At 49.0% G+C, this 27,709-nt stretch overlaps 1 protein-coding gene across 1 annotated transcript; it reads left to right on the top strand.

Moving 5' to 3' along the window:
• The first annotated feature begins 86 nt into the window (after positions 1 to 86).
• ITPRIPL2 (ITPRIP like 2) lies at positions 87 to 7,162 on the top strand. The gene has a single exon (XM_075317983.1). It carries the CDS (start codon positions 292 to 294, stop codon positions 1,777 to 1,779), a length of 1,488 nt encoding a protein of 495 aa, XP_075174098.1. The 5' UTR covers positions 87 to 291; the 3' UTR covers positions 1,780 to 7,162.
• Positions 7,163 to 27,709: the final 20,547 nt, after the last annotated feature.

Raw genomic sequence — 27,709 nt, 5'->3', positions numbered from 1 at the left:
GCTGGAGTGAGTGGCTCTGCTGGGAGGAACCGCCATGGGGATCAGTGGTGCCCCAGCTGCCCCCTCTGGTACCACACACACTGGCATTTCCTCTGAGCTCATATTTTCTATGACAAGGCAGCCTCCCACTATTCCCTCCTCGGAAGAGGAAGTTTCTTTCTGAATAACGGTCAGAACTCTACAAGCCGGGAAAATATTGCAGGATTCTTGAACTTCTGGAGATCTGGTACCAGCCTTGCCCTCCTTGCCCTTCAGCCTGTGCCAATGATGGGATGACCCCTCCGCAGCAGGATGACAGCGTACTCCCTAAATCTAAAAGTTTTCTGGCTGCTGGTGATTATCTTGTTCACAGGCATCTGGTGCATGTTCCTTGCTCTTAGAAGAAGCAGTGATGAGGAGGATGGGGGCTGCCAGGAGAACTCCCTCAGCAGTTTACAACTTCTCTTCAAGTTGGGCTTGCTGGTCCTAGTGTGCTATGTGGTCTTCAGATACTGCAGCTACTGCCCCCAGCAGAAGGAGCAAAACCTAAATTTCCACCATCAGCACCAGCATCAGCTGAGGAAGAATCTGCTGGAATCCTTCTACGAGCAGCACATCAAGCTTTCTCCGCATGTTCTTGGCCACAGCAAAGCCCATGTCAGCCAGATAGTGGGCGAACTCATCAAAGTTGGCAAAGCCAAGCAGCATGATACTGGAGTCATCTTCAGGGGGGACTATCTACAAATCGGAAGTGCCTATGAGCAGCATAAAATCAACAGTCCAGATTGCTTTGATATCCTGGTGCCACTTAAAATGCCACAAAGTCTGAAACTGGAGCCTGTTTTTACAGAGGTTAGTAAAAAGTCCATGCCCATGCTTCATGGATCTATAACATGTGGGGTGGCAGCGCCCAAAAAGTCCGAGTGGGTTAAAACATACAAGCATTTTAGTGATGGTTTTTGCACGGAGGTGAATGTCAGGCACCAGCTGTCTGCCACCCTGGTCCTCAAGTGGTTCCATTGGAAGATCCAAAGATGTCTCAATGTCATCAGGTATCAGTTTGAGGAGAGATGCCATATTACGCTGACTGTATGGGATGATAAACTGGTTCTGAAAATTCTTCCAAGGTCAGATTATGTCTGCTGCCACATCTCCATGTCTGTGAGACTTATCCCTGCCTTTCACGTGGTGGACTCGGTGTATGTTACTGCCCAACCTTGGGGCACCACAACCCACCAAGACCATTTAAATCTGGAACCGTATTGGGGGATAAACTTTTCCAAATATGAGCAGAAGTACTTGGCTTGGTTCAAGGATCAGGCACCTTCCAACTCCTGTCACTTGAAGTGCCTACAGATTATGAAGAGCTTGAGGGACTTGAGTGCCAAGACCTTCCAGCCTTCCTTCACCTGGCAGTGGAGAGCAATCTTCAGCTCCTACAACCTGAAAACCGCACTTTTCTACCTAGTGCTTCAGATTCCTTATGAAAAGTGGGACGACTCATTACTCATGGAGAGGATAGCTGACTTTTTTACCTTTTGGAAGGAATGTTTGCAAAAGGAGGCACTCATGCATTTCTTCCTAGGCAACAGCACCCTTCCTAACTTCATCACCTTGCCAAAAATGTTCAAAGAAGCCCAGCCTGTAAATCTGCTGGAGGGGTATGGGCCGGAGTTACTGGACCAGGCCTGTTTTCAGTTACTTAACTTGTGGGTTCAGATGCCTCGGATCCTGCGGATGAGTTCCCCTCCAAGGAACTTTATCAGGGAGTCATTACGGTGCAAGCATACAACTCTCTGAGTGATCCGTCATTACAAAGGCTTTACTGCACCTATATGGCATTGAGAATATTATCAGGGATAAAATCCATCTGGCAAGTTCTATGCAATGCAGAACATGTATTAGTTATGCCGATACGAGCCTTCATTTAGCTAAATTCTTGTGCTGTTAGATCATAATCTTCATGCTTCATGCCAAAGAGACTATTGCCATTATTTGCACACTTTTGTAGTACTTTGTATATTATTTTTTTTCCACATTTGTGTAGTTTTTGCTGTTGCATTTACCTTTCAGTATTACTGCGGATATTGACCAAGTTGGGGGGAATGTCCAAGGTGCTTGGGGTTTTCAGCTTGGTTACTCGAGCTGTATAGAAGTTATTTGTTGTTTAGACATCTTAAATTTATTGCAGTAGTGATAGAGAATATCCTTTTCTCCTCCTCCCCCCAATACTGATATTTGTAAATTACAATACTTAGTTTGTAATGCAAGTGACACTTAAGGTGTTCGTAATAAGCAGCGTCTTAGGGTAGGTGGACACCAAGTTTTTGAATGCCTTAAAAAAAACCTTCTGAATATAAAGAGGTTGTCCCTATCAGATAATATTCGGTCTTGGCTACTAATTGTTAAAAAATAAGAACTGTGCTGTACATACCTTCCACCGGTCTGCCATCGAGTCTCTACTGCTGCTCCTGGTGTCTGGTATTGGATGTGGTTCTGATGTCTCTACCGCTGCTCCCGGTGTCTGGCATTGGATGTGGTTCTGATGTCTTTACCGCTGCTCCCGGCGTCTGGCATTGGATCTGGTTCTGATGGCTCTACCTCTGCTCCCGATGTCTGGCATTGGATGTGGTTCTGATGTCTCCGCCGCTGCTCTCTGTGTCTGGCATTGGATGTGGTTCTGATGTCTCTACCGCTGCTCTCGGTGTCTGGCATTGGATGTGGTTCTAATGTCTCTACCGCTGATCCCAGTGTCCGGCATTGGATGTGGTTCTGATGTCTCCGCTGCTGCTCTCGGTGTCTGGCATTGGATGTGGTTCTGATGTCTCTACCACTGCTCCCAGTGTCTGGCATTGGATGTGGTTCTGATGTCTCCATTGCTGCTCCCGGTGTCTGGCTTTGGATGTGGTTCTGATGTCTCCATTGCTGTTCCCGGTGTCTGGCATTGGATGTGGTTCTGATGTCTCTACCGCTGCTCCCGGTGTCTGGCTTTGGATGTGGTTCTGATGTCTCTACCGCTGCTCCCGGTGTCTGGCATTGGATGTGGTTCTGTTGTCTCTACCGCTGCTCCCGGTGTCTGGCATTGGATGTGGTTCTGATGTCTCTACCGCTGCTCCCGGTGTCTGGCATTGGATGTGGTTCTGATGTCTCCATTGCTGCTCTCGGTGTCTGGCATTGGATGTGGTTCTGATGTCTCCATTGCTGTTCCCGGTGTCTGGCATTGGATGTGGTTCTGATGTCTCCATTGCTGTTCCCGGTGTCTGGCATTGGATGTGGTTCTGATGTCTCCGATGCTGCTCTCGGTGTCTGGCATTGGATGTGGTTCTGATGCCTCTACCGCTGCTCCCGGTATCTTACATTGGATGTGGTTCTGATGTCCGGTCAAAACAGGTCAGCGCCGCAGCCAATTGTAGAAACTGGGAGCAACGGGGGAGACCGGGAGAAGGTGTGTAGAGAACAATTTGTTATTTTTTAACAAACCGTAGCCAAGGCGAGCATTATCTGAAAGAGAACAACCCCTTTAAGGATAACCAGACGTTTTTGTGGCGCCGTGTGCTGCAGGTGCTGCTCCTCAGACCAGCCCAGACAAGCACAAGCTGCATGTGGACCTGAGGTCCATGTGACAAACAGCCCACGTTCACTAGCATTTTGCAAATTGCTGCTGTTTCATTTGAGAGGAGCAGTCCCTTCTCCTGACACGTCTGTTTTAGTAAATATTTGAAATTCCTGTAAAATGAGAATTCGGATCATCTTTCCATAGAACTCTTCTAGATTGCTTTATTTATATTTATTTTTATTTATTTTTTTGTCCATATCTGGAGGCTTTCAATAATCTTCATCTGCCCAGAGCACCAGGATGTGTAAGGCTATGTGCACACGCTGCAGGTTAGGTCACAGATTGCACCGAGTGGCAGGAAAACGCTCCAAAAAATGCATTGCCGGAGCCACATCCATGGCGTTGATGTCACTGACAGTATGTGATTTTCTGCTAATACGGCATAGGGACTTTTTTGTTGTAAGTGGCAGGAGATACAGACCAATGGATGTCAGATTAATGAAATTTAAAGGGTATCTACTATTTATTTCCTTTAACAAACCATTTTCAAAATTGTGTATTGAAGAATTTAAAAGTATATTTTTTTTTTTCCGTTAAAGTGATTTAAATCACCTGTCTTCCCTAAATACTGTCTGCCTGCGGCCACTACTGGGAGGAGCTTAGACGCTAAAGTGGAATTTATTACTGTGAGCTGTGTATGCATTGAGCTCCCCCTAGTGGTGCTCACAGATGGCAGAAGTAGCTCTTTAGCTCTGTAAATGGAGACAGGAACAAAGAAGAAAAATCGCCAAAGGGAAAAGTTGCAAAATTTTGGATGATATATGCATATAGATATACACTAATATATATATATATATATATATATATATATATATATATATATATATATATATATACTGTTCAAAAAAATAAAGGGAACACACAAACAACACTATGGTATTATAGTGTTTCCTTTATTTTTTGAGCAGTATATATACAGTGTATATATATATATATATATATATATATATATATATATATATATATATATTAGTGTGTATCTATATGCATACCGTATATCATCCAAAACGTTTCTGTACAGCAGTTAACATGGGTGTGCTGTGCTCCAGGTATATACACACATACAATGTAGTGCAGACACAAATCTAATAATCCTAGTCCTGTTCAGTGACTGGATATATCTTGGTACTTTGCTATATTAGGGATTTTGGTAATATTATACATATTTTTTATTTATGTAAAGAAGGTACATATGATAAATTGTACATTTGTGTAAAGAATTATTTTTAAAAGTCTAATATTAGTGTGGTAAATCTGTGAATATGAGTGTCAGTGGTGTTTGGTGGATTTCCTATATCAGAAACATATTCCAAGCTTTTAAAGCAATGTAAGCTGCATAGATGGTACAGGATAGATCCATACTATATCCTCTGGGGGAGGGGGGGCTCCTTAACAACTCATTTGACCGTGTGCTAAAACGCCAGCAATCAGCTTTCACAGATTTACTAATTTCATATATATATATATATATATATATATATATATATATATATATATATATATATAATGAGACCATATATTAAGTCTGGATACGTATATGGTTGCAATAAGTCTTTTTGACTAATGTAGCACTTTAAGAAAGGCTCAGGTTTAGGAAAAGTAAAAAATATGTAACATTGCTGTTACCATTGGTGATATTTATCACCAGAAATACACCGGAGATGTATTATAGCGGCACAAGCATTGCATTTTTAAAGATTGACAGTTCGCATCAGCATCACAGTCTGCTCCGCAGGTACAGCCACTCCCCAGGCACCTCTGCTGGCAGAGACTCTCCGCAGGCACAGACACTCCGCAGGCACAGACACCCCGCAGGCACAGACACCCCGCAGGCACAGACACCCCGCAGGCACAGACACCCCGCAGGCACAGACACCCCGCAGGCACAGACACCCCGCAGGCACAGACACCCCGCAGGCACAGACACTCCGCAGGCACAGACACCCCGCAGGCACAGACACCCCGCAGGCACAGACACCCCGCAGGCACAGACACCCCGCAGGCACAGCCACTCTGCAGGCACAGCCACTCCACGGGCTCGGCCACTCCATGGGCTCGGCCACTCCACAGGCACAGCCACTCCGCAGGCTGGGCGACTCTGCTGGCAGAGACACTCCACAGACACAACCATTCCACAGGCACAGCCACTCTGATGGCACAGACACTCCACAGGCTTGGCCACTCCACACGCACAGCCACTCTGCAGGTACGGTCACTCTGCTGGCAGAGACACTCTACTCTGTAAATTGCACAGTTGTTTGTTTTTTTTGTAAGCACTTTGCAATTTTACCCATTTAAGCCGTTGCGACAACTACATGTTATGAAAGCGGCATGGCTCAACACTTTCCGGGGGTTGTGGTGGCAAAATGTGTTTTTTTTAGAAAAGCTTTGAGGTGTTGTAAAATGGAGTGAAGTGTCTAATATGAGAAGTGGTGCCTGGAAAGTTAAACAAAACTCATCAGAAGTTTCATGCTGCCTGAACCTCGGGTAACATGAAGACCCCATTATTACAAACAGCAATGCTTTACTCTGAAAGTGTTGCGGTGGAGCCTGTCCTTACTTCATATGCTGGCAATGGCTCCTTACAGGTTTTCTTTAGATGACTCTTACAATACTATTGGTAAAGGTACCTCAATATTATAACTGCACCACTCTAGCATTTTTTATCTAAGTCCCCTGCCTCCAATCTTATACTCACCCTCCGGCATCTTTACCTTCTGTTGCCGCCACTCCCGATGGTCTCTGGTCATTTGTGCACTACTGGCATCTCAAGTGTTTCATGGAGCGCACGGGGGAAGGGGGGTGGTCACAACTCAAACAAGTCTATGAGAGCCTCGTTCTGGCTCTCATAGACTTGTATTGTGATGTAACGTCTAACATCCAGACAGCCAGAAGCTATGGACACAAGATCCACCATGGGACTGGAAAATGGATGAAGCCACCAAAAAAATGCTGGAGTGGTGCTTCATGTACCACACGGGCTACATGTTGGATTGGTGTTGCACGTAAAGCTTGCCAGAAAAATTCCCGTGTAAAATTGCTGGAAGAGACAGTAAGCGCAAGTAGGGTCTTATCCTAAAACACTGTCAGCAATGGTGCTGTAAGGGTAGACTCAGTTGCTGTGGTTGTGAGAGTCACAACCACTGTAATGGCGTAAATACACCTGCAGCAGAACCCACATGGAGATGCAATTCAAATTTGGAGAGAATAGGGTTAATAGACTGGGCTGCCATAGAAAAGAGGATCCACGTAGAAGGAATTATTTATTTGTCTACGCGTTTCCAAGGCCTAGGGCTTCTTCCTCTGGACAATCATAAACCATATATACCATATATAATTTGTCCTGAGGAAGAAGCCATAAGGCTTTGAAACATGTAGACAAATAAATCATTCTTCTACGTGGATCCTCTTTTCTGCAGAATGACAGTCTATTAACCCATTTCTCTCCAAATTAGAAAAATTCTTGGAACATATGTCAAAGGGTAGCCAGTCATTGGAAAAAAAAATTACCATGCTGTAATATATATATATATAAAAAAAAATATATATATATAAATATATATATATATATATATATATATATATATATATATATATATATATATATATATATATATATAATATGGTATATATAAGTCTGAACAGAGTCCCATGGAGCCATAATAGGGCATTTTTGCAGTTTAACAAGGTCAATTCAAACATACAGTATCCATTAACTGCTTGAATATTCATGTTACTGATGGGCACCATTAAATATACTGGGTTCATGTAAGGTGCGCAAAACAGCTGCTGAGATTCTGCAGCTAAAGGTTGGGGTTCCCATGTTGGTTTTGTTGTAAAGCTTCATTGATCACAGTTTTTGCCTATTAGTACCATAGTCAATGAAGTATTACTTTTAATAGGTTCTGACCATTAGGCAAGTCAGCTGCTGCTATTTCAGAATTACAGATGTTTTTTGCACCATTAGAATAAATAGATGCATTCTCATTATATCACATTTGTAATACCTGTACTAATATATGACTTATATAACTTATCGAGGACCAAACATTACATGTTAATATGAGACCTTTTTTTAAGGACTGGATTGTATATATCAAAGTAGCACGTTATCCCCTATTCATAGGACTTCTAGTGATCCTGAAAATGGGGCTCTGGAACCCCAAGAAGAAGGCTTTTGTATTGAAATCAGTGTAGGTGCACATGCTCGTCCTATAAACAATGAAAGGCGCAGGGGCCGAGCATGAGCACCTCTTCAGGATAGAGATTGCACAACCCAATTCTCGGGAGTTCCAAGGTCTTGTTCCTTGGGGATCCCAACTGGTCCAATATCCTATTGATAGGGGATAATTTGCTAATTTTAGGAATAACCCTTTAAATTTGCTTTTGCCGTCCTGTTAATATCACTGACCTGCTTATCCTACCCTGCTGTTATCTCAGATCTTGACTATGGTGTTTGTGTGTTAGAATACCTCATTATTATAAGACATACCATATTCTGATTGTCTAATATATTGTGTATAAAATAAAAATATATTACTTTCCAGACAGATATGTATATATACTGTATATTTGTATGTGTTATTATTCATCTTAGGTATATATAATGTTTATACATGTATCACTCAGCTAAATAAATGCTCATGTTGTAAGGACTTGTCCGATGTCTCGTTGTAGATGGAGTGAATTCAACTTAGGCCTGCGACACACATCCGTGCCGCCGGGACGTGTTTGCCATTTTTTGCACGTACCGGCGGCACGGAGACACGTACAGCAATGCTACCCTATTGTAGCAGGCACACACACGTAAAACCACACGGAATGTGTGTCCGTTTGTACGTGTGCGTTTTCCTACACGCTGACATGTCAGTTTTTCTCCGGCATCACGGGTGTCACAGGGGTCCACACAGATGTAGTGTGGATGTGGTCCCGTGTGACACGCGCCGGAGAAAACACACGTGTCAGAGAAAACTTAACTCACCTCCTCCTGCCCTCCTGTCTCTGCCGCTGCTGCCACTTGCTGCCGACCGCCGCTCATTAATCTCATTTAATATTCACTTCACTGCGGCCGGAAGCAGCAGCAGCGGGGAGACGGCGGGGCTGGAGCCGAAGATCAGCACCACGGACAGCAGCGCGGACCACGTGAGTATGTAAATTACCTGTTCTCCGTATGTTATCACGGATAGCACACGGAGAACACACGTGGCCCGCACGTACCAGAGACACGTACTTACCTAACGCAACACGCAGGGAAAATACATGTCTCGCGGCACATGCGTGATTTTCACATGTGTCGGAGGCCTTACACAGGTTTTTCCACATGGCAAATCAATCTTGAGAATAAAGGGGACGGGGCGCCGATGCGGCACCCTTCTCGGTATATCTGACCACTCACTCGGCAGGGAGCTTCTGCATGACCCCATTTAAAGGGGTTATGCGGGAGTTTTACCTTGTAGGCCTATCCTTAGGATAGGTCATCAATATCTGATTGGTAGGGGATAAAGGCGGCTTACACGCTACGATTTATCTAACGATATGTCGTCGGGTCACGGTTTCCATGACGCACATCTGGCATCGTTAGCGACGTCGTTGCGTGTGACACCTACGTGCGACTCCAAACGATCGCAAATAGGTTGAAAATCGTTGATCGTTGACACGTCGTTCACTTTCTAAATATTGTTCGTCGTTCGGAACGCAGTAGACATATTGGTACGTGTGACACCCTGTCAACGACGACTAACATCCACACAACCACCTTGGGCAAACAATATATCGCTGAACGATTTTGCGTCGCTTGTGAGATCGTTACGTGTGACCGCTAATAAACGACCTATGTGCGATCTCGGCAAATCGTAACTACGATCTGGGCGTGTCACATCACTAATAAGATCATCAGATAAATCGTAGCGTGTAAAGCGGCATTAAGATCCAGTGCCCCCAACAATTCGCTGCTCTCAGTGCCAGCGGCAGCAGAATTGGATCAAGTGCGGAGCTGCACAGCTCCATCAACTGTATAGTGGCTGTGGCCAATACTGCATATTCGCCCCCTCTTCAAATCAATAGAGGGCGGAGGTGCAGTACCTGGCTTCAGACATTATACTATTGCTCCACAACTGAGCACTTTTAGCCAACACCGGCACTGCGAATAACTTACCAGCGGGGTGCTAGGTATCCCACCTACCAACAATCAGATTTCAATAACTTATCCTAAGGATACTTGTTTCAGAGCTTGGTGGATTTTCTCAATGTTTCCAAGCAAAGTCTTCAATGGTTGTCATTCTTAAACAGGTAGTGCAACATTTTGCGAAACTCCTTGGATTAAAGGCTCATTCAGACGTCACTTTTTCTCATCCATGAGAGAGTCACATTTTTCACGGACAGCACCTGATTCTATGGAGTAATTCTCATGTCATTTTTTCCTCAGACCAAATGGTCCGTGCAAGAGCATTGAGATTTGTCTAGTATTTTTCTGAATATTGGATCAAACTTGCCAATTGTAATCCTCACTGCTGGTAATGGTACGGAGGAGAGCAGAAGTGGACCCACTGAACCACAGGGGGAGCTCGGGCTTACCATTTAGTGGGAGAGGCTTGACTAAGCACCCGTTGTGAAGTGGACGCCAGGTGCTACTTCCAGGGCAGTGACTGGGACTTTGGCAACTGACCTCCAAAGCAAGGATGGACACAGGTATGGACTGGCAGAGTCTCAAGTGCAGACAGGGTCCACGGGAACATCTGAGGCAGATAGCATGGGCAGGACGAACAGGCAGAGCCACTAGTGTAGACAGGGAGCATTGGGACGGCTGAGGCAGATAGGACAGACAGGCACCGGGGTTACCAAAGGGGCTGGTGCAGTGAGGAGTAGAAAACAAAGCAGTTTCACTTTTAGGGTATGTGCGCACGTTGCGTAAATACATGCAGTTACGCTGCGCTTTGTAGCGCAGCGTAACTGCATGCGTCCTGCGTCCCCTGCACAGTCTATGGAGATTGTGCAGGGGCCGTGCGCATGTGGCGTTTAAGAGCGCAGCGCTTCGGCTACTGCCGAAGCGCTGCGTTCTAAGAAGTGACATGTCACTTCTTCCGTGCGCTTTGCCGGCAGCTCCTGCTCTGTCTATGGCAGGAGCTGCAGGCAGAGCGCATGGAATCGGCGCTCACTACGGACATTTCTGCAGCGATCTAAAGCGCACATGTGCTCTTCAGATCGCTGCAGAAATTTCTGCAGTGACTGTACGCAACGTGCGCACATAGCCTTAGTCACAGAGAACAACTTGGACACGAGACAGAGCAGATGCACGGTGTGTAGCTCCCCGAGGAAAGGTTGCCGGGCCCCTCGGAGACGCAGAACTGAGCTGTCTGGATGTAACATCACAGAGGCAGCACAACCAAGTTGGGGCCAGTAACACCTAGAGCAGGGGTGGGGAACCTTTTTTCAGCCGGGGGCCATTTGGAAATTTCTACCAACCTTCGGGGGCCGCACAAAATTATCAGTGTAAAAATGACCATGCTATATTTGGTCAAACAATTAATTAACTTACCCCTACTGTGGCGGCCTGAGCGGCTTCTCTTTGGTGCGGCTGTGATGTTTGGTGATACTAATCATGTTGTTTCTCACAGCTGCTTTTTCATTTTTGTCTGGGTCTGGAGCGCAGTCAACTCTTTGTGATAAGATTGGTAAATCATATACATCACATAAGAGACGCTGTATATACATCACAGGAGACACTGGGGACATATACATCACACAAGGGGCTGGGGACATGTATATGCCCCCAGCCCCTCCTGTTATGTATATGCCCCCAGTCCCTCCTGTGATGTTTATGCCTCCAGCCTTCCTGTGATGTATGTGCCCCCAGCTCCTCTTGTGGTGTATATGCCCCCAGCCCCTCTTGTGATGTATGTGCCCCCAGCCTCTCTTGTGATGTATGTGCCCCCAGACCCTCTTGTGATGTATGTGCCCCAGCCCCTCTTGTGATGTATATGCCCCCAGCCCCTCTTGTGATGTATATGCCCCCAGCCCCTCTTGTGATGTATGTGCCCCAGCCCCAACTGTGATGTATGTGCCCCCAGCCCCTCCTGTGATTATGTGCCCCCAGCCCCTCCCTTGATGTATATGCCCCCCGCCCCTCCTGTAATGTATAAGTCACAGGAGACGCTGAGGACATGCACATCACAAGAGGGGCTTGGGACATACACATCACAAGAGGGGCTGGGGCGCAGGTGCCACACAAGAGGGGCTGGGGCGCAGGCGCCACACAAGAGGGGCTGGGGCGCAGGCACCACACAAGAGGGGCTGGAGCGCAGGCACCACACAAGAGGGGCTGGGGCACAGGCACCACACAAGAGGGGCTGGGGCACAGGCACCACACAAGAGGGGCTGGGGCGCAGGCACCACACAAGAGGGGCTGGGGCGCAGGCACCACTGGGGGGGCACAGATATCACTTGCAGAGCCCTGACATCAGTGGGGGGGGAGGTGGGACACACAAACCTTGGGTGATACACAGCATTGGGGCGTACACAGCACTGAGGGGAGGGGGGGGCCACAAAGCACTGGACAGGGAACACAGCAGCAGAGGGCTGGCGCTGGACACACAGCAGCGCCGGACTCACAGCACCGGAGAGCAGGCACCGGACACACAGCTCCGATGGCCGGGGGGCGGGAACGCAGCTCAGAGGGCCGGGGGCGGCATTGCAGCTCAGAGGGCTGGGGGGCGGGAACGCAGCTCAGAAGGCCGGGGGACGGCACACAGCTCCGACAGCCGGGGACGGGAACGCAGCTCAGCGGGCTGGGGGGCGGTAACGTAGCTCAGAGGGCTGGGGGGAGGCACGCAGCTACGAGAGTCAGGGGGCGGGAACACAGCTCAAAGGGCCGGGGGCGGCACGCAGCTATGAGAGCCGGGGGGCGAGAACGCAGCTCAGAGGGCGAGCAACGCAGAGCACTAAACCCGCCCACAAAGTAAGTCCTCTCTCTCTGGCACTGGCCAGCGGGAGAACGCATTGGTAAGCACAGCAGCACATGTGCGGATTTAAAGGGCCGGTGGTGCACAAGATGGCGGTGGCAGCTCGAGCACTGCTGCCCCTGGGAATCTGCGCAGGGGCCGCATAAAAGGGCACGGCTGGCCGTATACGGCCCGCGGGCCGGAGGTTCCCCACCCCTGACCTAGAAAGACAGGACCCGGCACCTGTAATCATGGATTTAAAGAGAGTAGTCGCCAGAGCATGGGACTGAGCACAAGAGAGGTACAGAGCCCTGGTTCAGGTGGCCGCGGCACGGCAGCAGAGAGGGAGCCTGGAGACGGGACAGAGGTGCGACTCACGAGAGGCCCAGGCTGTCGGCCGCACGGGCCAGGACCGGGAAAGAATACAGAGTTGTGCATGGAGGAGAAAGGCCACAGATTACCAAACCGGATCAAGCCGGGATCCACCGGAGTCTCTGACGGTGAGGACCAGCACCCCGAGTGCAATACCACCTGAGCCAGTAAATAAAGTGACTGGAACCCGCACCTGGTGACTCTGTGAGTAACTGCTGCCGCCCTCCACTCCGGTGCTCCCATGGACTGCCGCCCCCGTTCTCACCAACCTCCCAGGGTTCCCGGCTCTGCCCGTGGGGAGCAACACCATCCCGGCTGCACCTAACAACTGCCCCGGAGAGAGACTGTGCAGCGGCGGCTAATTCCTGGCCGCGTACCACAGGTAGCGCTGCGAAGCATCCAAATTCCCCATCTAGTACTGCCCCTGGGAGAGGACTAGTCACAGGAAAGGTCAGCGGTGGAGGAGGCCAAGACCCCAGTCACCACTGCAACCGGTGACACGCTTCCCAGGGGACCATCACCCTCCTTCCATCCCTATCTGTACTGGACACTTGTTTGTTTGTTGTTGTTTTTCATGTAGCCGACGGGGTCACGGAACCGGATCGGATCAGGCCAGTCACAGCTACCCCAAGGAACCACTGGCCCAGTGACGAGTACCCTAAGGCCCTGTGGGACGCTACACAGACAGTGGACAAGAAAACCTGACAATTCCCTGGATAGGCAACTGACTACTAAGCTACTTACCATTTTGCTCAGGCACCTCCCCTGGTGGTAGAGTGACTTCCATACCAAGTGCCTCTCAGCGATAGGCTGAAAGGCACTTCCAGGAAAGGTTGCCCTTGCTCTTTAAGAGAAGGGCAGCAATGTGCGTTCATGCCCTAGGCACACTCCCGGAGGACCTTTTATGACATGGAGGAGAAAGCAGGAGAGGCCCACATAGAGGACTGCAATGAAACCAAGCAGGGCAGTGCAGGAGGACTGCGGCAGTGACTGAGTCGGCGTCCCTGCTGGGAGGAGGGTGAGCAGTGCAGGGATGCTAGCGGTACACCAATACAAATCTATGAATCTGTGAAACAATTATACAGCACTCTGATGCCATCTATGTGCTGCTCTTTTTTCAAGGACTGTGATAGGAGAAACCTGAGAAACCTCCAGCAGTTTTTTTTTCAACTGATAAAAAATGATGAAACTTTGACCAAACTCTGATGACACTGATCAAAAACACTGATGAAACTTGGATAATTTTGTGTGTGTGTGTGCATGTAAGGGGGGGAGAGGCAGAAATGCTGTGACACAGTGACACAATAAAGGTGACTCAGTGGTGACTCACAACAAATATTTATTTTACAGCAGCAGGGAGTTAGCGAGTGATTGGTAATCAGCAAATAATAAAAGCGTTTAAGATAAAACATCAATTTACAATTGGTAAAACACGTAGAAACATTTGACTTATTTATTACATATGACTACTTGAGACTCTAGTTAACAAATTTTACTAATGTTAACCCAAAACCAGCCTGCCAGGGAAGCATCGGTGTCACCCTGCTTCTCTTCACAGTATTCCCTTATGCAAACAAACTCAATATTTATATATCTTAGCTGTACACTGGACTTGAAGTGGCTGCGGTACCATTTACTTCGTCACCAGTCTAACTTCGGTAACTAGCTTTATTTCCGTATTAACGTCCGCTAAGGTGGGAAGTACTGGCCTGGCTCACTCGGAGTCTGCACTGGAACGAATGTTCTGTTCCCATTTAACCGATCTTCGGTATTCAGCCTTCGATGTTTGATAACAAAGTCTGTTCTTTCTCTGGAACTGGTGCTCGGTGTTATGTCTTCAGTGCTTGATCACAAAGTCTGGTCTTGCGCTGGAACAGGTGCTCAACGTTCATTGTTCGGTGCTTGACTACAAAGTCTAGTCTTCCTCTGCAACCGGTGCTATGTCTTTGGTGCTTGTTCAAGAAGTCTGGTCTTCCTCTGGAATCGGTGGTCTGCGTTATGTCTTCGGTGCTTGATCACAAAGTCTGGTCTTCCTCTGGAACCGGTGGTCTGCGTTATGTCTTCGGTGCTTGATCACAAAGTCTGGTCTTCCTCTGGAACCGGTGGTCTGCGTTATGTCTTCGGTGTTTGATCACAAAGTCTGGTCTTCCTCTGGAACTGGTGGTCAGCGTTATGTCTTTGGTGCTTGATCACGAAGTCTGATCTTCGGAAGCGGTGCTCGGCGTTATATCTTCAATGCTTGATCATGGAGTCTGGTCTTCCTCTGTAATCGGTGGTCGTCATTATATTTTTGATGCTTGATCATGAAGTCTGGTCTTCCTCTGTGGATGATATTTAATCTTTGGGTTCCTTTGGGGAAAGTATTTGGTATTCAGTCTTCGGGTTCCTTTCGGGACTGAATGCAGGTTCCTTTGGTACAGTCAACACGGGCTTACTCCACTCTATACATGTCCACTTTCCTTCTGGTTGTGGCGCAAATTCCTTCCTTTCTCTGCTGTCCCGACCTTTTAGATTTTGTAACTGCGCCACAGCTGTCATCTGACCCTGCATCCCCTTCAAACTCTTCTCTCAAGGAAACACACTCATCATGCATCAGTTCCTTTTGGTTCTGTCCAATCAGCAGATGGCATCATTTCCTGTAATCAGGGCATGTATCATTTCAGGAAACCCTTATCTAAAGCTAAAACAAGGGGCGACCTCCCCCAGTAGTACAGATATCCTAGACATTACGTATTTATTGAATGAACTGACCAATTGTGGGATCTGCTGACAGTTTTATCACATACAGTATACATGAACTTAGACATGTAAGCAATTACTTCTTATATTCCATTTGTATGAACTTTGTTAGGCTTCTCTTATATGGAACCGAAATTTACTCATGATTCATCATTTCCTTATTTTGTGTACAGTGGTTACAGACAAAGGAAGTGATTCCAGAATAAATAAGCCACATGGAAGACAAAGTATACAAATGTGTTGTATCATGTCAGAAACCGTCCAGATATTGCTCAAATGAGTCCCTATTACACCATATTGTGTCTCCTCTGCAAAGAAGGGGGCTCTATGAGAGGTGCAGATGTAGCAGCTGTGGCTTATAGACCTTTCTGGCATTAAGACGATGCCAGTACTATGGTAGCTGGGGTTCTCCTGACAGATTTTGTAGCAAGATCTAAACTTATGTAAGTCACTGATAATTTTGAGGGATGAAAGCCTTGTGGCTTGGCTCAGCTATGTAATTAGATATGGGGGTTTGGTAGGTGTGGCGCCCCTGACCTGGTCAGGCACCACTGAGTACTGCACCCATGCTGGGGCAGTGCAATACAGGTAATACAGAAGGCTGACCGAGGAGTGACTACACAGGCGCATAGTAATCAGGTCTCACACATCTACCTTTGGGAGGACTCCTGAGAGATTCCAGGAGGGGGCGTAGCCTCCATGTCCACTCAAGGGGTGTGGTAGAGAGCCTGGTTGCTAGGTTGCGTAAGCATGAACAGGAGAAGAGGAGCAGTGAGCCAGTTTAGTGTGCAGCTCAGGGAGAGCAGACGTGAGGAGCAGACCCTGGAGCTGTTGCAGTCTAACAGCGTCCGCGCAGTGACTACCGACGGGGGAGATCGGTCACCTGGTAGTGCTGCCTGAAATCCACCTAAGGCTAGAGAGAGCAAAGAGGTGGCAGAGTAAGGGGACTGCCAGGGAGATACCAGACCCGCAAGGGTAACAGGTCCCAGTGCAGAGAGAGAGTCACCTTTCTTCTGCCAAACCTGCCTGAGGGGGCACTTCAAACCCCCAAGACAACACCACAGAGTCCGCAGCCACGTAGCAAAGAGAGGGCCCATAGTTCACAGGAGGCAAGCGGCCGGAGTGACCTGTTCCAGGCTACAAGCAAACGGGCCGAAACGAGGGGAGAACAGGCAGCAGCAACTTCCCTGGGTGACCCCCGTAGGGACTTCAAGTCGGGGTCACCACAAAAACACAAAGGGCTAAGGAAGGCGATTTGGTAGTCACCCTCATCAGCCAGCCGGAAGGATACCTGGTTCCAGCCTGGTTCATCCCAGCTACGCCCGGGTTACTCACCATGCCACCTAATGTGAGTAAAACCCCTGAAAGACATTCTGCTTGTGTTTGAGTCATTCTATGCCTTGTGGTTCCCCACACCTACACAGGTCCCTGGGGCTTGCCTCACTATCAGAAGGCCACTACAACTGACTGCACCCACCATCAGCCCCAAGCACCCCTTAATCTGCAGTGGCGGTCACCCTGACCGCAATACCGAGAGTGGCGTCACGACAATCCTAGAAGAAGGTTCCCTACCTGTGACCAGACTGTTCCATCCATGTGGAGTCCCTGAAGGTAATGCACCGACTCAACACCTGTGGGGCTTCACATCGGTCTCATGTTGTTTCTTTTATAAATGGCTAAAAGTGTTGTCTCAAGTTCTTAAATGGTTAAAATTGCACAGTCCTTGTGAAAAGAAGCAACTTTGCAATTTACCTCTTCTTATAATTTCTCTCAGTTTTCCAGAACATAAGGATTTTTAATTCTATAGTTTACACTCATTGCCTGGTTTACAAGCCACCTCTGCAGTTTCAGAGTGGTCGGTTACCTAGACAATTAGCATGTGCTGCTCCGCTTGCAATCTGTATGCTTTATAGCTTGCAAACACCACTCTGAAGTTGTTTGGATCTGATAAGCTTCCGTCTTGAACGTCTCCTATGCTGCCACGACAAAGCTGTCTCTGCTGTAGCACCGTAGAGCCATCAGTTCAGACCAAGGAACACAGCCATGCCACTGGCCTAAACTACCAATCTTCAGGAGCATACTGGCACTGGCAATCAGGAAGTCGGGAGGCAGAGGAGCAGTGTGCACACGAATATTGAAGACTCTCCTTTATGGGCTATAATACAGTATATGTTGTGCATGAAATAGCTGTTTTGGACAGCCCTAAAATGGTGGTCCCCTAACTCCATGTCCTGTCTGGAGCAGCAGCCACAAAGCCATAGCTGCACATGCATGGTTTTCTCTCCTCTCCAATATGGAAGTTCCAAATATAGGCACCAGGCAGGATAGTGAGTCAGGGGTCCCCCAATCTGGAGATAGGTGTTTTCCTACTGGTGCGGATTTCATTTATGAGACGTAAAGTAATTACTCTTCATGCTTCACAGTCTAAGAAACCCCTCTAGCTCTCCTGTTCACACAAGTAGTGGAGCCTACTATGCATAGACCTGCTCACTGCGGCACACAAGGCTTCCTTCTCTAGCGTGGCTTACCTGAGCACCACAATGTCCATCTTCCTCCACCAGCAAGGTCTCATTTTGGCACCCGGTGCTAATGTAATGTGGCACTGGGAATTAGTCGTGGGCAAAGTCGTCCTATGTCCTGGCATGTTACATGATGTTCGCGGTCTAGGCTGGGTGTGTGGACTAATAACGCTATGCCTTTGAAGGCCGCATGATGTTGATGGCTTTGGCTGGCCAAGACCAGATGTTGTACAGATCAGTGAGGGAGATCACCAACTCTTTATGACAGCATTTTACTGAACAGCCACTTGACAACAACCATGAAAAGTAGGTTGCGGGTACATAATTTTTCATACATTTCCTGTTCAACACAGAGCATCTTTACCCACAGCCTCTTTGCTTCTTCAACCTCACTTAGTCCTGCCTCCTCGAGTTTTGCTTCCTTCACCACAACCCAACTTAATACAACAGTCCAGTTAGAGAAAGTCATATTTTCAACCTGCGATTCCGTGTCCTGTCTTCCACTCAATTGAACTAATTTGCCAATATAGCTGAACTTAGCTTCTAGCTTGCTGATGCTTTGGGAACTTCTTCCTTGGATACTCACTTCATCTCACGTTCTCTCATTTGTTCTGGCTGTCACGTGTCTTAGTTGTAAACTTGGGGCTGTACTGCTAAGCGTCCTGTCCCAGGAACCATCTCCAGTTGCTCACTCTGCACTTTGGTCAATTTTTTTCTCTGGGTACTCAGGATCTATCCTCTGCCTTGATCTCTTCTCATATCAGTGACACCCATATCATGCGGCTCTGCTCAGTAGTCAGACCTTAGGTCCACCACTACTGCATGCTGTGCCCTATCTGACATCCTGACAGGAAACCATCACTGTTCCCTCACCCTAGCCCCTCCCACTGTGGGCTAGCCCCAACATTAACTCAAACTTACATTGCTGTCAAGCAAAATACACTTTAACATTATTAATGCAGGTCACAGTTCATATTACAACAACACTGGTGTCTTCAAGGGGGAACGTGGGCAGCATGTCCATCTTCTTACACTACCAGTATTACCATTATACTCCCTGTCCTCTACTGCACATCTCCGGAGGTGCTGAAAGCTATATGGACCTACCTGCACATGGTCTGTCCTCTCCTGGCTGCAAAAAAACATGGTGCACTTGTAAACTTTCCGGGGATAGGAGTTGTCCATGTTACCCTTACCGATATGTTATCTGCTATTTATTTCCTTCAGGGATGGTTTGTATGGCTTTTTAGTTCTGCTCCATTAAGGCAGCAAAAATCAATGACATCGAACGCTCTTTGTTATGCTTTCTTCTGTCCTCTAACAATCATCTACTAAATCAAGTGAAAACTAATTTTGCTGCTTAGATCATTCTAATAGATCCAGGAACTGTCTCCTGCTCTGTAACATAAAAATCCACTCCTTTTGAGTGAGAAAATACTCTTTATTAGCATTTTACCACCACAATAGGTACTGGAGCTTCCTTGTCCTTCTATTGTTCAAAGTCTGACATGCCCAATTAAAAGCCCACCCCTTTGTTACTCTCCAAACAATTTGACAGACTGCAGAGCAGGAACAGGTACAAAACCCTCCCCCACTCCCAGTAATCGATTTTGTCTTCTTTGCTGCTGGAAACAGAATACACTTTACAACAGGCAGTGATAGTAAATTAGACAGAAAGGTGACAATTGATAGCTATTATTTTGGATATATGCACATGTGATGCCCTGACAAAATCAGGGTGTCATAGATGACTGCACCCCTCTTTCTGGTGCAGGATTCCCTCCTGCTTGGCCCTCCATCACAACCCCCACATCTAGGTACACAACACCAGCCAGCAAAACCTAGTCACCCCCCATGACAATAGGGACACACTAATGGGCGGGGCCAAGCAGATGGTGACGCCCACCTAGGGGTTCTGAGGTGTTCTGGGAGTCAACAAGTCAGACAGTGAGAGAGGAAGTGAGAGGAGTGTGAAGTGACCGGGTTGGAGCTCCTGGACACCGGACTACTGACTAGGTGGCAGTCGGCAGACAGGGCCACAGGCGATTAAGATCCGGTCGCGGGAGACCTTAAGTGGACCGGGGCAGGGCTGTAGCCCACCAGTACCGACAGCGGGAATCCGGTCCGGAGGCCGTGCCTGACAGGGTACCTGGACCCTAGAGCAAGGACAGCTTCAAGCACCTTACTAATTGACCAGCCGGGGACAAGATTTCAGGTCTTGTCCCACAGGAGGCCCAGATAGAGCGAGACGGAATCCCAACAAGGGGGATAGGGCTCCGCAATTGCCTGCTAAGATCCCACGGGTCAGTTCTCGCGGGCCACAGCTCCCAACACACAGTATCACCGGGAGCGGACTTCCCCGTTTCATGCGGAGTAGTCAACAACAAGGACACAACACTAAGTGCAGGAGGAAGGGACCCCTGTTTGCTGTACCAGGGTGTGGGATCCGAACACACCCGCCGGAGGTCACCGGTCACTGGCAATTTGGTTTACCATCTGGACTATGTGTACATTTATTCAGGAACTGTGAGTACACCAATACCACCCGGTCCAACCCTGCAGATTGCGCTCCGCAGCACTATCCCACCTGTATGTGGGCCCTGGGACAACACCTCCCCTACTCGAGGAGGGGATAACATCCAGCTGCCCCACTCCATCAGCCCCGGGCATAACCCCCAGCGGCAGCGGCGGTGTCACCCACAATCACCGCACACCACTGGTGGTGTTGTGGAGCCCTACAGGTGCGGTGCAGCAGGGTATTACCCTTAGGGACTCCACGGGATGGGACGGTCTGGTCACAGGTAGGGAACCTTCGTTTTGGGATTCGTCGTGACGCCACTCTCAGAATTGCGGTCAGTGAGGACCGCCACTGCAGGTTAAGGGATGCCTGGGGCTGATGGTGGGTGCAGTCGGTTGTAATAGCCTCCTGAGAGTAAGGCAAGCCCCAGGTCCCTGTGTATGTGGGTGGGACCACAGGTCGCAGAATGACTCAAACACAGTCCAAGAAGTCTTTTAACGTGTTTACTCACACTGTTTAGAGGTCACGGTGAGATGCCCGGGCGACACTGTGATAACCAGGTGGAACCAGGAATTCCAGGAGGCCGTTCTGAGGGTAGCTGTCCGCTCGCCCTCCTTGCACTCTTTTTGTTTGGGAGGATCCCTTGCTTGAAGCGTGGTAGGACTCCTCCAGGGAAGCTGTTACTACCCTGCTCCCCTCTCTCTGGCCCGTCTGCCGGCAGCGTGGCCTTGGTGGGATGGCTTCTGGCCCTGTCCCCTTATGGGCCTGGTGATTGCTGCTTGGCTCGAGCTCTGTGTAGTAGTGGTGAGGGCATGAAGTACCCCCACCTGTAGGTTAAGCAGCTCTGGATGATTTGCTGCCTGTACTGGGGATCTGTTTCCCCTTGCGTGCTCGGATACCAGGATCTCCGTACTCAGCCACCCCTCTCTCTGGATGTCTTTCAGGCCGACCCACGGTGCCCTTTCTCCCCCGCTTTCAGCTACTGCACTCCTCAGGACCTGTCTTACACGAGAGACCCTCTGCTCCCTTTCACACACTTCCACCTCCAGCTCCAGACTTCCCTCACTTCCTCTCTGCCCTGCTTCCTAGCAACCAGCCTCTGAGCACACCCCTTGCTGGGAATTGAAAGTTAACCCCTACTGGTTACCCAAGGGTCCCTTCTAGTGGTGTGGGAGACCTGGTCACTATGTGTTTGTGTGTGCACCTCATCCTGGCCTTTGGAAATTACCTGGAAGCATTGTCCCCGCATGGGTGCAATACTCTGTGGTGCCTGACCAGGTCAGGGGCGCCACATTCCCCCTTAGTTATCATCAGCACGTCCTCGGGCTGCAAAGACAAGAGAAAAAGGTAAATACAAACTTTTCCCACACAGGGGCAATTATTTACATTTAAACATACCAGGTACCATTCCACCACCAACCACCCACATGTCCGAAACCCACCCAAAAACCTCCAGGAGGTAGGTCGCCGGTCCTTTTGGTGACCAGGGCTGGGCCATCACATTCCCCAGACCTTTCCTCCAATCTTCCTCTCCTGAGGAGAGTGGTGTAAGGTAGGCCCCATAAACAGGCGTACCCGCTTCCGAGTGTTGGAGGGCAGGCCCCATAAACAGGCGTGCCCCCTTGTTGGTGCAGAGCCATGCCCCTCAACAGGCAGACTCTGTGGTTGATACCAAGGAGGTAACTTTTTACAATGCAAAAGTTTGTGGTTAAAGCCAGTTCATAACCGATGGTCCATTTTTAAAGTGCACGTAAACTAGTGCAAAGAAAACATTTTAAAGAGGTCTCACAATAGTCCTTGTGGGCACATTTCACTTAAACGTTACCTAACTGTAAACAGGTTAAACATTACATTTCATACCGTCACTTTGAACTAAACTGTACTTTCTCTATAGCGTAATGGGAGCTGACCAAAGTTGCTGCGGGTTGATCTACGCAGTACTATACTGTCATCTGTCTGAGGTTGTGTCCTCCCACCCGATGTATGTGTCTCAATGTGAATAATGGGTGTACTGGGTATTGATACCAGTGCATGGTCTTCTGCTTCAGCTACATTTGGCTCTTCCAGGTTCTGAACAGGTTCTTCTGGTTCTCTTACTTCTCTAGGTTGAGGGAATGTAATGACTGGAATAACTACTGCTCCATTGTATTGAGGCCAACTTGCTGGGAAATCTCCAAGTACAGTATGGATCATCTTTTCTTTTGGTTCTTGAACTGGCAAAGGGTTGGGAATTTCTTCAGGGGTTCTTAGTTGTTCAGGACATTTCTTTAGGCGATCTCTAGAAACGACAGCTGTTGTTTTTCCTCCATCCTTGCTGATACGGCATGTCTTTTCATTGCTAAGCGTCGATGGTAACACAGTATAGGGTTCTTCTTCCCAGTGATTGTCAAGTTTATGATGTCTTCTCTTTCTCTTAAGAACTATATCTCCTGGCATCAAAGGAACAGCAGGTGCTTTTCGATTGTAGGCCTTTTCTTGTTTCTCACGCTGCTGAGTCAGGCTTCGCTCCACACACTCTTGTACTTTCTTGTATTGGGCTTGGCGGTTGGAATCCCAATCAGCACCTTGTTGATGGTCTTCAGGGGTCTCAACTCCCATTTCCAGATCTACTGGCAATCTCCCTGGTCTGGCCCTCATCAGGTATGCCGGTGTGCAGTTCGTGGAACTCACAGGGATGTTGTTATACATGTCCACTAGATCGGGCAGTTTTTCTGGCCACTGACTTCGTTCTTCTAGTGGGAGAGTCTTCAGAAGGTCGAGAATGATGTGGTTCATCTTCTCACACATGCCATTGGTCTGAGGATGGTAAGGCGTGGTACGGATCTTCTTGCAGCCGTAAAGGTTACAAAACTCCTTAAACACTTCAGCTTCAAAGGCTGGTCCTTGGTCAGTGAGCACTTGGTCTGGATAGCCATGTGGTCGACAGAAATGTGTCTGGAAAGCTTTGGCTGCAGTCTGACCGGTCAAGTCCTTGACTGGTACTACCACCAGGAATCTGGAGTAGTGGTCAACCATAGTGAGAGCGTAGTTGTAGCCTTGTCTGCTGGGTGCCAATTTTACATGGTCCAGGGCCACGATCTCCAGGGGCCGTTTAGTTTGGATTGGCTGGAGTGGTGCTCTCTGGCTGGGCTGGTCTTTTCTTCTAAGATTGCAGGGCCCGCAGTTTCGACACCACTTCTCTAGGGCAGATCTCATGCCCACCCAGTAGAATCTTACTTTAAGTAGGGCCTCCAGTTTCTTCCAACCAAAGTGGCCTGCACCATTGTGATAGGCTTCTAGCACCATCCTCGTATCCTTCTGTGGTACAATCACTTGCCACACCTTCTCATGCGTCCTCGGGTCAATGATGCTCCTGTAAAGTTTGTCTTGATAGATGAATAATCGACCCCTCTCCTTCCATAGGTACTGTGCCTCAGGTGGGGCTCCTTTGTCAAGGCTGGCGCCAGGCTGGTTGATCAGTTTCTTTACCAAGCCTACCGCTGGATCATTTTCCTGGGTCTCCTTCCAGTTGTAGTGAGGTAGTGGGTTCAGGGTCACCTCTTGGTGGTTGGCACGCAACTGCCGACACTGTTTTGCTCCATGGCGATGGAACGCTGGCAGCTCAATCTCTTCAAGATCATCTACATCTTCACCCTCGTCTGCTAGGTGAGGCATCCTGGACAGAGCATCTGCGTTGCCGTTCTTGCGGCCAGCTCGATACTTGACAGTAAAGTCATAATTCGCCAGCCGGGCTACCCAACGCTGCTCCATGGCACCCAATTTAGCAGTATCCAAGTGGGTCAGGGGGTTGTTGTCCGTGAAGACAGTGAATTTGGTGGCTGCCAGGTAGTGTTTGAACCGCTCTGTGATAGCCCATACCATGGCCAGGAACTCTAGCTTAAATGAGCTATAATTTTCTGGGTTTCTTTCAGTAGGCCTGAGCTTCCTGCTGGCGTAAGCAATCACACGCTCTTTGCCTTCCTGCACCTGTGAAAGCACTGCTCCCAGTCCCACATTACTGGCATCTGTATACAGTACAAATGGTAGACTGTAGTCAGGGTAGGCTAGGATCTCTTCACCCGTCAAGGCCCCTTTCATTTGTCTGAAGGAGTGTTCTTCTGCTTCTCCCCAGTGAAATGGCGGGCCGGAGGTCTTTCCTTTCTTCTTTGGGTGGCCTACCAGGAGCTCTTGCAAAGGCGCTGCCATTTTCGTGTAGCCCTTGATGAACCTTCTGTAGTAGCCTACCAAGCCAAGGAACTGGCGTACCTCCCGGACGGTAGTAGGTGTGGGCCATTCCTGGATGACTGTGACCTTCTCTGGGTCCGGTGCTACTCCTTCTGCACTGACCACGTGACCTAGGTACTGGACCTTTGGCTTCAGTAAATGGCACTTGGATGGTTTCAGCTTCATTCCATATCGGGATAGCGCTTCAAAGACTTCAGCCAGGTGTTTCAGGTGGTCCTCGTAGGTCTTGGAGTACACGATGACATCATCCAGGTAGAGCAGGACGGTTTCAAAGTTGAGGTGCCCTAGGCAACATTCCATAAGCCTCTGGAAGGTCCCGGGGGCATTGCAGAGTCCAAATGGCATGCTGTTGAACTCACAGAGGCCCATTGGGGTGGTGAAGGCCGTCTTCTCCCGATCTTCTTCTGCTACAGATACTTGCCAGTAGCCACTAGTAAGATCTAGGGTAGAAAAGTAGTTAGAGGTTTTCAAGGCAGCGAGGGATTCCTCTATCCTTGGCAAAGGGTAGGCATCCTTGTGTGTTATCTGATTTATCCGTCTGTAATCCACACACATCCTCATCGTGCCATCCTTCTTCCTCACCAGGACCAGGGGAGCTGCCCAGGGGCTGCAACTGTCCCTTATGACTCCTGCCTCCTTCATGTCCTTCAGCATGTCCTTTGTGCGCTGGTAATGGGCTGGTGGAATAGGCCTATGTCTTTCCTTAATGGGAGGATGACTGCCTGTGGGTATGTGATGTTGCACCCCTTTGATCCTACCAAAGTCTAGTGGGTTCTTACTAAAGACCTGCTCGTATTCCCGCACGACCCTGTAAACCCCATGTTTCCGGTAGACGGGTGTAGAGTCAGTCCCCACGTGTAGTTTCTGGCACCAGTCCTCTAACTGCTTTTGGGAGGTCTCATCCTCTGTTGAGTCAGCTTGTGTCAGGGGACCTACAGGTGTTATGGCGTCATCTGAGCATGTAAACAGTTTCGCTATGGTAGCGTACCTTGGTAGTCTGGCTTCCTCCTCCCCACAGTTCAACACTCGTACAGGCACTCGTCCCTTGTGTACATCAACTACCCCCCTGGCTGTCAGAATCGTGGGCCAGTGGTCTGAATGAGTGGGCTCTAGTACAGCCTGGTAATCTTGTCCTCTGAGACCTACCGCTGCTCTACACCACATCATCATTTCACTCCGTGGGGGTATCACAATGGGGTTAGCATCCATCACCCGTACACTACCAATCTCACCGCCAGTCTGTTTTACCTGTTGCTTCCTCAGAATGATTCGGATCTCTTTTTGCAAGGCTCTTTGTGACCTGCCCTCAGCACCTTCAACAATCTGATGAAGCAACAACAACACTTCCCCTAGGCAATTTTCTATGACATTAGTGCCTAAAATCATTTGCGGGTTCCTTTCTCTAATATCAGTGTCCACAACAATCAGTCCTTGTCCCTTCATTTCCTGCCTTCCCACCTTTATGGTTACCTCCTTGACCCCAATCTGGTCTATAGGTTGTCCGTTGGCAGCATAGATGGTGAGGGAGGGGTCCGGTGGTCGGAGTTCGTCGTCCGACCAAAACCTACGATAAAGGACATACGGGATCGTGGTTACCTGAGAGCCGGTGTCCAATAATGCCGGGGTAGGGATCCCATCCAGGGCGATGGACAGGACAGGACGTCCACCCACGTACTGACCACGGCAGCGACCTGGGCCTGATCTTCTTAATCCTGAGGACTGGCCCTCGGCCCCAGGTTTGGCTCGTTTAAAGGGCAAGCCCTTGCATAGTGACCTGCCTCCTGGCAACGACGACAGATGGGTTGTCCAGATGAGTCATAGCGATCACTGCTCCTGCCTCGGGTTGTAGGACCTCTTCTCCTCCGCATCCAAGGGACGTCCTCTGGGCTGTCAGCTAGCAGGATCCGATGAGGGACTTTGGTTTCTGAGGGCAACTGCATTGCTTTCAGGATTTGTGCGACATCCTTAGTGAGCTGTTGCACCTGGGAGGATAGTGTATTTATAGTCTCTGCTGGCGCGTTGAGTCCTTTTGCAGTTACCAGGGACTGCGAGGAGGATTCCGCTCCTGCAGCCGTGGAACTGGCAGGCCATGCGGGTGCGACGGGGTCTGTGTCCACAGGAGGTTGGAGTGCTTTCACTGCCCTGTCTTTCAGAATGGCAAAGTCCACGTCAGGGTGTTCCAGGGACCACAGCTTCATCTGCTTCCCATCCTCAGGAGAGCGCAGGCCCCGCAAGAATTGTTCCTTCATCATCCGGTTTCCTTCCTGATCACTGACAGGGTCCACCAGCTTGAGAGCCCGTAGTGCAGCCTGCAGCCTGAGGGCATAGTCTCTTATACTATCTTGGGGCTTCTGACGGCAGTTATAGAAGTCCGTCCTCAGCTCTCCCTCTGTGCGGTGTTCAAAAGCAGCTGCTAGTTTGGCAAAGATGGTCTCAACAGAGCCCCGGTCATCATTGGTCCAGGACTCAGCTTCCAACTCTGCTGCTTCAGTCAATTGTCCCAGCACCACAGCGGCCCTCTGCTTACCAGTCATCGCGTGCATGTCTAGCAGGGTGTTGATCTTCTTCTTAAACCCGGTCAGCGTGTCTATTTTACCGGCGTATTGGGGCAGCCATTGCGCTCCTGGGACATACAGTAAGGAAACTGGCATTATGGGGGAGACTTCGGCCGGCGCGGCTGCGACCGCGGCACCGGCACCGGGCGCTGCTGTGTCCAGCGCGACGGGGGCTGGCATCGCTTGGGCTGCGTCGCCCTGACCAGGGGCATTACCTCCTGCAGCGTCCATTTTTCTTCAAAAATCTGCGC

The sequence above is a fragment of the Anomaloglossus baeobatrachus genome, chromosome 7, assembly GCF_048569485.1.
Source record: "Anomaloglossus baeobatrachus isolate aAnoBae1 chromosome 7, aAnoBae1.hap1, whole genome shotgun sequence".
NCBI lineage: Eukaryota > Metazoa > Chordata > Amphibia > Anura > Aromobatidae > Anomaloglossus > Anomaloglossus baeobatrachus.
The sequence above is the reverse complement of the archived record's forward strand: the minus strand, read 5'-3'. Positions and strand labels throughout refer to the sequence as shown.